General features: G+C 39.5%; 1 protein-coding gene across 1 annotated transcript in view; it reads left to right on the top strand.

Annotated features, from left to right (window-relative positions):
• Positions 1-898: 898 nt before the first annotated feature.
• asic2 (acid-sensing (proton-gated) ion channel 2) overlaps positions 899-10,019 on the top strand; it is a 271,368-nt gene continuing 262,247 nt past the window's right edge. The window contains exon 1 of the mRNA XM_056454041.1: positions 899-3,040. Coding sequence (XP_056310016.1) covers positions 2,330-3,040 — 711 coding nt within the window. The 5' untranslated portion in view covers positions 899-2,329. The remainder of the gene's footprint in view (positions 3,041-10,019) is intronic.

Raw genomic sequence — 10,019 nt, 5'->3', positions numbered from 1 at the left:
ATAGGAACATCCAGGATCTGTTTCTTCGCTCCTCTTTATTCTTTTTCAAAGTATTATTGAAGTATTGGATTGGATTTTGGTATCAGTAGATATTCAAAATCAAATGACTCGGACTTGAGGGTAAACAACCTGATCGGGACATCCCTGTTGAATTTTTGATCTTAAAACATATTGCTTGAAAAATAAAACAAATAATATTGAGCTGATATGAAAGCTATTTTTTTTTTAATTGGATGAAGTTTTTTTTTTCAGTGTATACAAAATAAAATAATCAGTTCATTTAGATATTTGCATTTTTGTATAATTTGATTACATTTAATTATTAGCTCATACATCTAAATTAGGTCATAAATCATACATATAAATCTGTTTGATCATGAAAATATACATCAGGTACTGTAAGTGCTGTTGTTAAACATTTTACTCACTGTCATGCTAATATTACATACATAACATTTCAGTAATGCTTGAAGAAGGTTTGTGACCAAAATATTATTTAAAAAGATTGGAAAGTGTACTAATCCTTAAAAAAAAGAAAAAAAGAGCAACAAAGGTGTATGTAAAAAACAATTAAGTGGCATAAAATATAAGTTTGACTGAAAGAAAGTGTGGGACAGCGGTGAGCTCTTTTGGCTTTTCTTCCCACACAAAAAGCTCCCCTCCTACGCGCTCACATACACACAGGACACCATTTTACTTTTTAACAAGCACATGAAGAGAAGCATTAGAGTGACTCTTTTGTTTCTTTTCAGCCTCGTTCAGGCAAGGAGACAGTGGAAGAAATATAGAGGCAAATAAAGAGAGTTAGAGAGAGTGTGTGTGTGTGTGAGAGAGAGATAGCGAGAGAGAGAGTAAGCAAGAAAGAGAGTGAGAGGGAGAGAGCTGGCACAGGCTGAGCCAGGCGCTGGCTGTGTGGACACGGAGGAGTGCGGAGAGAACAGAAACGACAGAGCAGGAGGAGGAGTGAATGGATGGAGTGACCCAGGAGGAGGAGAGGAATGCTGAGTGAACAGACCAACAGAGCGCGAAAGGGAAGACGAGAGTGGCGTGGCAGCAACAGCAGTGCAATTAAACAGTGGAAAGGAAAGCAAAGGCTCACATGCCGAGCAGCTTCTGTCGCGCGCTCGCGCTCTCTCTCTTTTGAGCGACCGGAGAGGCAGAAGTGAAGCCGTCCAGACAACGAGAAAGGACAAGAGGAGGCACGCAAGAGGCAGGGGGAGGAGCAAAGATGCTTTGATTGACAGAGGAAAGAGGAGGGACATGGACGCAATTTGAAGAATTTGTTTTTCTGGGAATGGATATTTTAAGCGAAGGGAAAAAAGAAGAGATGAAGATGAAGGATGCTGTTTCAGTCTAAAAGAAGGATGAAAAGGGGGAGGGAGAGAAAGAAAGTGATATGCTGATTTTGGACCATGTCAGAACAGATTCCACATCAGCAGCATTCAGCCCTCCTACAGGCAAGAGTCAGTCTGTGTTTGTATGTGTGCATGTGTATGTGAACTACCAGAAAGTACGACCTCTCTAACACCAGGCTTTTGCCCATGTGCCCCCACAGTTGAGGACAGAGACACCGAAAGATGGGAAAGAATTCTAAAGCCAGATAAATTGAGGATAAAAAGACAAGATGTGTGAGATGGTGGGGTTGTGGGGTCAGTTGTAGCTACTGTTTGGGGGAAACCCTTTTTCCAGGAGCAGGAGGATTCACACAAGGTAGTCAATTTCACCAACAGGTCAGCCTGCCTGGAGACTCTCAGATTTTCTTTCCTGTGACTCAGCTGCTGCTGCCTTCAGCAGTTCATCTCTTTTCCATCACTCTGTTTTACTATCTGTCTTGTATCTATTGAATCTTTTCTTTCATTAAGATTACTTCCCGTGTAACCACCTCATTCTTTCCGATTCACTCACCTGAATGTCAGAAGATTCTAGGAAAAGCTCAGAGGCAGATTGTAGGCTGTCCCTAAACCCAGACTAAGTCTGGGCACTGTGACCAGATGGAGTGCGGCAGGGAGTGAGAGAGTTAGGAAGAGAGATGGACAAGAAAATAGCCTGGGGATTTTGCCTGAGGCATTATAGAGAGTTGCCAGCGGGTATGAGGACACATGCTGTGTTTTAGACACCTTAGGGAGCAGTGTGTTTGTGCGTGAATGTGTTTATTCAATCCCGAATTGAAGTTTGCATACATTTAACAGCATATTAAAGTGAAAGTCGAAGGAGAGTTGGGGTTGTAGAGTTCAATTGAATGTGGAGTAGTAGTCTGAAGGTGTGACTTTGCTACAGATTAGTATTCCAGAAGTCAGTGTTGTGGCTTTCCCGGTGCTCTTGGAGCCCCATGAGGGCCACAGCTGTGGAGGCCTGGCTGGGAGATGAAGCCGTCCCCCCTGCTGCTCTAGCAGCTCTGTGGGTCCTCATGGCTCTGGGAGGCCGCTGTCTGCGCCCTGCTTCGCCCACACCGGGCCAACGCAGGGCCCGCCGTCGCCACACTCGACCAGGAACGCCAGGAGACGATCTGTCCCACCTCACCGTGGCCCTCCTCTCACGAACTCGCCTCCATGGATTGCGGCATATCTGCACTCCATCAAACTCTCTCAGTCGTCGGGCCTTTTGGATGATAGCATTCTGTACTTGTCTGGGTCTTCTGTTGTCTTGGTCCTCAAATCGGTTGCTTCACTGGCTGGCCTTCCCCACTCACACGAGAGTCCACACAGAGTGGGCGAGAGAACTTGCTTTTCCCACGGTCACCATCTGCAACAATAACCCTGTGCGTTTGTATCATCTCACTAAGAGTGATCTGTACTTTGCGGGTCACTGGCTTGGACTGTTGCTGGCCAACCGCACAGCTAGACCCCTGGTGCTGGACCTGCTTCAAGATGACAGGCGCGGATGGTTTAGCAAGCTGTCAGATTTCCGTCTTTTCCTGCCTCCACGGCGCTTTGAGGGCACCAGCTTGGAGTTCATGGACCGACTGGGCCACCAGCTGGAGGATATGCTACTGGCCTGCAAGTACCGCGGCGAGCCCTGTGGAGCCCACAACTTCTCCACTGTGAGTCAGAACAAATGACCTCCATCCCTATCTCTCTCTGTCTCTCTGTCTCCTTCTGTCTCTTTCTGTCACCTTTTCGCTCTGGTGTTTGTCAGATTCGCTGTGACTTATCCTATCATGCAGCACATGCACAGACTCAGCTCTGACCTCTCGTTAGTTCTTGTCCTGTGTTGCTCTCTCCGTTGCACTTCAGATATTTCACATCAAATTTTTTACAGCCGTATCTGAACTTTCTGACCCTAATTCATAAAGACAGTTGTTTTTTTCTCCTGGAGCCCCATGTCCTCACCACCGTTCACAAACACATCAGGTGCACTGATCTCGCTATGCTGATTTCATAATGTGGTTCTGATTGAGCATAATGTGCAATTTGCATTTGCATTGCTTATAAAGACCTTCATCTCCTCGACCCCCGACCTATTTGCACAGAGACCTGGTAATGTAACTTCACTCAAGCCTATTAGTAAACACTGATTTTCATGCCAAGAAATAATTATATAGAACTATGAGTTAACCAGTCATGACAGTAAGATTTCAGTCATCTGATCTTTCTTTCCATGCTAAAGAAAAGAAAATACTGTATAATCTTTTCCAGCAAACTGTGGAAGACTTCTTTCTTTTTCCTCATACACTGTATTTTTCACAAATATATATTTGCACTTTTCATTCTCTATTTTTATAAATGAATATAGTAATATGTCTTTTGATCTTTGTAATGTTGTCATCATATTGTCAGTGAACATGTCTTCCTTCTCCTCTAATCATTCCGTTTTCCTCAGTCAATGCTGCTATATTGCAAATACTTACAAAGTCTTTTCTATGAAAACCAATGCCATCTCAGGGCAATTCGTAACATTTTCATTTAGTGGCTAATTTATATTCATTTATATAGTCTCATTATATATTAGTAGAATTTGCTCATCCCCTATGAGAGGTAGGGTTTGGAGGCACACCTCTTTTTTGAAAATTGTGCACTTTCATATGAATGAAGTTGTCTGAATTGGCAAGACTTTGCGGACAATACCTAAAATAGATATATTTCCTCATGAGATCAGGATGGCAAAAACACATTTCTACAAGAAATTGCAATTGTTGTTATAGGCCAGGGGTGCCCAAAGTTTTTCCTATAAAGGGTCAAAAATCAACATGGATTGAGGGTAGTGGGCCAAATATATTCATTTATTTCATTTTCTTTTCGGCTTAGTCCCTTTATTAATCCAGGGTCGCCACAGTGGAATGAACCGCCAACTTATTCAGCACATGTTTCACGCAGCGAATGCCCTTCCAGCTGCAACCCATCTCTGGGAAACATCCATACACACTCATTCACACTCATACACTTCGGACAATTTAGCCTACCCAATTCACCTGTACCGCATGTCTTTGGACTGTGGGGGAAACCGGAGCACCCGGAGGAAACCAACGCAAACGCAGGGAGAACATGCAAACTCCACACAGAAATGCCAACTGACCCAGCTGAGGCTCGAACCAGTGACCTTCTTGCTGTGAGGCGACAGCACTACCTACTGCACCACTGCGTCGCCCGGGCCAAATATATACCAAACTGTATTGCAATAAATTTGCCTTGGAAAATTTTCCTAAAAATGTTGCTTTAACTCATATTAACTAACACAGTATCATTTTTAACATTATAGATTGAACTTAATATAGTAAATACATACAATACAAACAATCTTATTTATAACACAGTAGAGTTCAGTGCTGAATACATTAGTAAAGCTGCTCCTGCCTTCACCTTGATTTGCTCGCAGATAACTTGCATTGTCCTCTGTCTGTCAAGTGACAGTATTTGCATTTTAAAAGTTTGATTCATTTATAACATTTAATAGTATAATTTAATTTCAGGTGGCTTTTTTTGTAGCTCGGCAATGAAACAAAGAAACAAAAAATTACGTTAAATTCAAAATGACGATCTCCGTCAAAGGCATTTGCCCCAACCACCTCCCCATCATCATGCCAAATCAAAGGTTACCATGGGCAGTATTGCCAGATATAGATTTTTCCAGGCCAAAAGCTGTCCAAAACCCACCCAAACGCACAAAAAAACGCATATATTATTAGATACATTTTACTCAATTTAAGTGATTTAAATCGAAATTAACCTATTTACTTTAGCTGTCATATTTTTAACCATAGTCAGCAGTCACAGAACCACAACATAACCAGATCATATCAAACACTGCCCCCCTCTCACCCACACACTGCACTTAATGTTGTGTAGATCACACTATCTATTAGAGTTTGTTTTACTTTCTAAACTGGGTGTAAATGCATGCAATTTGGTGTTTTTAAATTCTTTTGAACATAACTAGGAGCTGCTTGTCAAACAGACAACGCTTCTAAGTTTTTTATCTTGTGGTCAATTGCAGAAAAAAAGATCATTAAGTGTTATGAAAAACTGCTGTGAATTTAACTGCAGGTGCTGCGTGATGCACGTACATGCGAAAAGGAGTCGAGTTTGTCCAGGGAGTCAGATTTTAATACAACTTTCCGTCCCCTTCTCTTGCGCGTGGGTCCATGTGGTTTGTGATCACTACTAGCTGAATGGAGCAGGAGCACACAGTTATGTTTTATAAAATAATTTGCATATAAAATTTATGTTTCAAAACCGCCCAAATTTTGTCAACCCGCCAATGTCATTTTTACCCACAAAATCTAATTCAAAACTGCCCAATTGGTAACACTAACTATGGGCCAACTTTGGCACACGGGTCCTACTTTGGGCATCTCTGTTATAGACAATGAATACAGTAATTAAATTTCTTTCGAATAATTTTTTTTTGGTTGGTACCTAAAACACAGTGTTTGAATTTCACTCAGAATTTAAATTTGATAGCAAGGCAGGCTATTATTTCCAAGTTTTCTTTTGATAAATAGGCCAACAGTTAATGCCTGATAAAAAGTTGTGGGTTCTTGCAGTCTGAATAGGACTGACAGCTGTAGGATGCAATGTTGTGTTGACATTGTAAATGAACTAATGGGATGTGTAGTGGGATTGTGTGGGGAGATTTGGAAAGATTTATTTATTTATTTATTTTTAGTAGAATACGCTGTGGGTTCTGCCCTCCCTCTCTCTCCTCCTTTCACTCTCATTGTGTTGTTTACCACTCTGTTGTTTCTCTAATTCTCTTGATGTGGGAAAAGGAGAAGCGCGGGCAGATGTTCTCTCTCAGGCTACGTTTCACAGAGCTTCTCTCTGCATGTGTGTATTTGTGCAAGACTACTTTGCAGCTCTCTCACAATAATTCTTAATTAGCGCTGGGTGTCACTGAAATGTGTTCGCAGTGTTTAGGAAAGGCACTGCAGTTTGTGGAGAATCTGAACAACTCATCTCACAACAGGAACATCTGTGCCCTATGCATGAATCTCATTTCAGCCCTCAAACTACACTTTATGGCAAGCTTAGGAATAGTATGATATATGAGGATTTATTTAACTACATACTGTAAATGAGGGTTTATTTATCATATTTCTTACCCAACAGCATATCCTTGAGTATTAACTGAGCTAGAACTCACTGGAGGGTAAATATGCCCATTTTAAGATTTTAAAAAGTGGAAATCCCATGTGCGGTGGCTAATTTCTTTCAACAGCTCAGCTTTCCTCTCCATAATATTAGCTAAACATTATCCACTCATTACAAAGTGTATTAGAGACCCAATAAGACAATCAGAGAAGCTCTAACAGGGAAAGCTCTAATACCCAGCTCTGGGATGTTTCAAATGCCTGCAGTTTATCTGTCATTCCCCGATGTTAAAGTGAATCCTTGCTACAAATTCTGGCTTGCTCATAATAATAACATTAATGCTGGAACTACCAAGGAAGTCTGTTTGACCGTTTTTACATGTTGTAATTTAATAACTTTTGTTAAAATAAAACTTGGATGACTATAGTACCCTGACTTTTCCTGAATGTATTTCATTATAAAAAAAATTATTTTATTAATATTTCAAAACTCAAAAAAGTTCTGAGTATTTATACCTTGAATGACCGTAATAGTCAAACAGACCCCATGCATTTTAGCTTCTGCTACTTTAGGCCTCTGCTGCCTAAAGTTATCAAATTACTGCTAGCAAAACATAACGTTTCTGATAGCAAAAAATAGGTCAGAATGACAGTTATGTGTGTTATAGAATTCTAGTTGTTACAATGTTAAAGGGGCCCTATTATCCAAAAATCACCTTTATAAGGGGTTTAAACAGTTAAATGGCAACAGTGTGAGAATATAGCCAGCCTATAATGTTGATCCATACCCGTCAACCCTCACGTTTTTCCCGAGATTCTTCAGTATTTTACAGTTCTATCCCGATATCATCCTGTTAAGGTATTTTCCCGAATTTCTCCTGTTTATTTAGTCTTTCTCTGAAGAGTGGCAATAAACATTAAAGAGCTGATCCTCCCTATATGCAACCCATACCGCCGAACCACCAGGGGCTGCCCCTTGCTCTTAAATGTGAGTCTGTTCTGTGTTTGCGTTTTATTTAGGCATGAAAACACAGTGAAGTAAATATAGAAATGGCGGTATTCCCTTCCTTTTCATTACAGGTGCTGTCACCCCTCCTATGCAATCATCAAAACTTGACTGTCAGCTGACACACTTCATAGAGATAAATTGACGCTGTTTCCCAAACGGATTCTGTACATGCGATTTGAAGTGAAGCAAAAAACTGGGTTTCGTGTGCGTGTTTGAACAGACATATACACATAATGAATAATAATACTATCTAAAGATGTCGATCTTGTTGGTTTTTTTTTTCAAACTCAACTAAATTTGTCCTAAATGAGCATAAACGGTTAGGAAAGCAATTGAATGCTTTCATTACAATGAAAAGATGTGTGCATTTTTAAAGTGACACCTCTATTATTTAATGTACTCAAAAAAATCTAAGTAAATGAGATTTATTCATTGCTCTTTAATCAGAATGTTTAAATTATACAGTGAAGAAAATATTGAGATTTGATAACTTCATTCTGTTTGTTTATAATAGCTATTAATAGCTAATATCTGTTTGCTAATTTATTTGTAGCTAATGTATACTATTTATTTTTTTCTTTTGTAAATAATAAAGCATATTACTGACCGTTTATCTGTTTATTTACAATGAAACAGCTACAGAACAACATATTTAGTAATTTGGGGATTTTTTTAGCGAGGGGGGTCCCTTATTATGGTGGGCATATCCCTTATTTCCACATCCCAATGTTGACAGGTATGTAAGGGTGTAAGGTTTTATTATATCAGCCCAACGACGGAATCCGATGAATGGTCGAACGTTAAATGCATGTAAGCCTTTTTAGCACTTCTGAAAAGAATTCGATTATTTCTTAGAATTTATTTATATTTGTTTCCAACTCAGAGTTAAATTTTACTTCAATTTGAAGTGACCATCAAATATAGACTGTATTTCTAATTAGGAATGGGTCACATTTTTTGGTCATGAATCAATTTAGTGTTTTGATTTATATCCCATACTCTTCAGTTCTACGTTCATTAGGGACCCAATGCCACACAGAGTTTTCACGCCCCTGGGATTACGTGTTTCTCACGGACAGGATCTTGACATTTTGAAGTTAGTCAGAGGATGCAGGGTTAACTAATACCGAATAAGTCTGATTCCCTCCTGCTCACTCGTACTAAAAGTGTAGTTAATTTTGTCATTTACATACAACTTGCTAAATCGGTGATAACCAGAAATTGGACTGTCTCCGAGCTGAAGCGCTGACTGCTCCAAACAGTCTTGTGCAATTTGTTTGGAAATCATGTACATAGATCAAGGTAGCACCAGCCTCCACATAATCTACTGGATATAAAAGATTTCAGGAGAATTCAGAATGCATCAAAACTTACACTTTCATCTGGAAAATGAAGTGTTATCGTGCCAATTACAGAACAAAACAATGAAAGCCAATTCAGGAGTCAATGCTCAACATCAATTACTCAGATAAATCTAAGAGATGGAAATCCAATCATACATACACTGTAAAAAAAAAACGCAGCTGTGGTTGCCAGTATTTCACCATTAAAAATATGGTACAAACCGTAAAAGTAATTTCTTATTTTTACAGTAAACTACTGTATTTCATTTATTTATAGATGTAATATGTCTATATTTTGAATTGCCAACATCTACACATCTTTTGTAGCACAGATAGACATGTTAACACAGCCACATGCAGGTGGTGATGAGAGAGCTACACAATGAACCAATTCTCATCACAAACCTACAATCTCACCACTTTTCCCACAATCAGAAAAGCGTATCAGTGTATAGAAGGTGCTCGGTGTCATTCACACAGCTACTAAACACCAGTATGGTAACACGCATAAAATTAAAGTCATGAAATAAACATTGTTTATCAACATTAGATGTAACATAAATCTCTATTGTACATAACTGATGGGGGAACAACTAAAAAGATCCATAGTAATGTCAACAAAGTATAAAAAGTGATGTGCCATGCAGGGAATTCTGGGAAAGTCAATTTACGATTATTCGGCGTATATATTAAGGAAACGTACTGTTAACCAGGTTACACACTTTTACTGTAGCATTTTTACAGTTTTTTTTTACACCGTTGAAATCACAACCATTTTTACAGTTTAGTGTTGAGCTTGAGAGCTCTTCACTACAGGCCGGTCTGGATACAGACTTGCGACCCCGAGACATTTTGTACTTCTCTTTTTAATACTATGAGAGCAACGAATGGTTCTTTTGCTAAAGTTAACCAGTGACTTAAAGATTTACTCATCGTTGGGATTTAGTCAAAAGTTATCAAAGATAGTGACAACCTTGTCACCAGTCACACCTGAGTATTCATCAGAGTGCTCCCTGTTAGAGCTTTTCTATATGGGCCTTTTCTCTTCAGATTTCAGAGTTTTAGTTTTTTTTTAATTACATGACACATTTAAGAGTAAAATCCACCCCTACTATTGTAAAAATTTTCTTTATAATCGCAC

Source organism: Danio aesculapii, chromosome 3, assembly GCF_903798145.1.
Source record: "Danio aesculapii chromosome 3, fDanAes4.1, whole genome shotgun sequence".
In the NCBI taxonomy this organism is placed as follows: Eukaryota; Metazoa; Chordata; class Actinopteri; order Cypriniformes; family Danionidae; genus Danio; species Danio aesculapii.
This window is presented reverse-complemented; position numbering and strand designations above follow the sequence as displayed.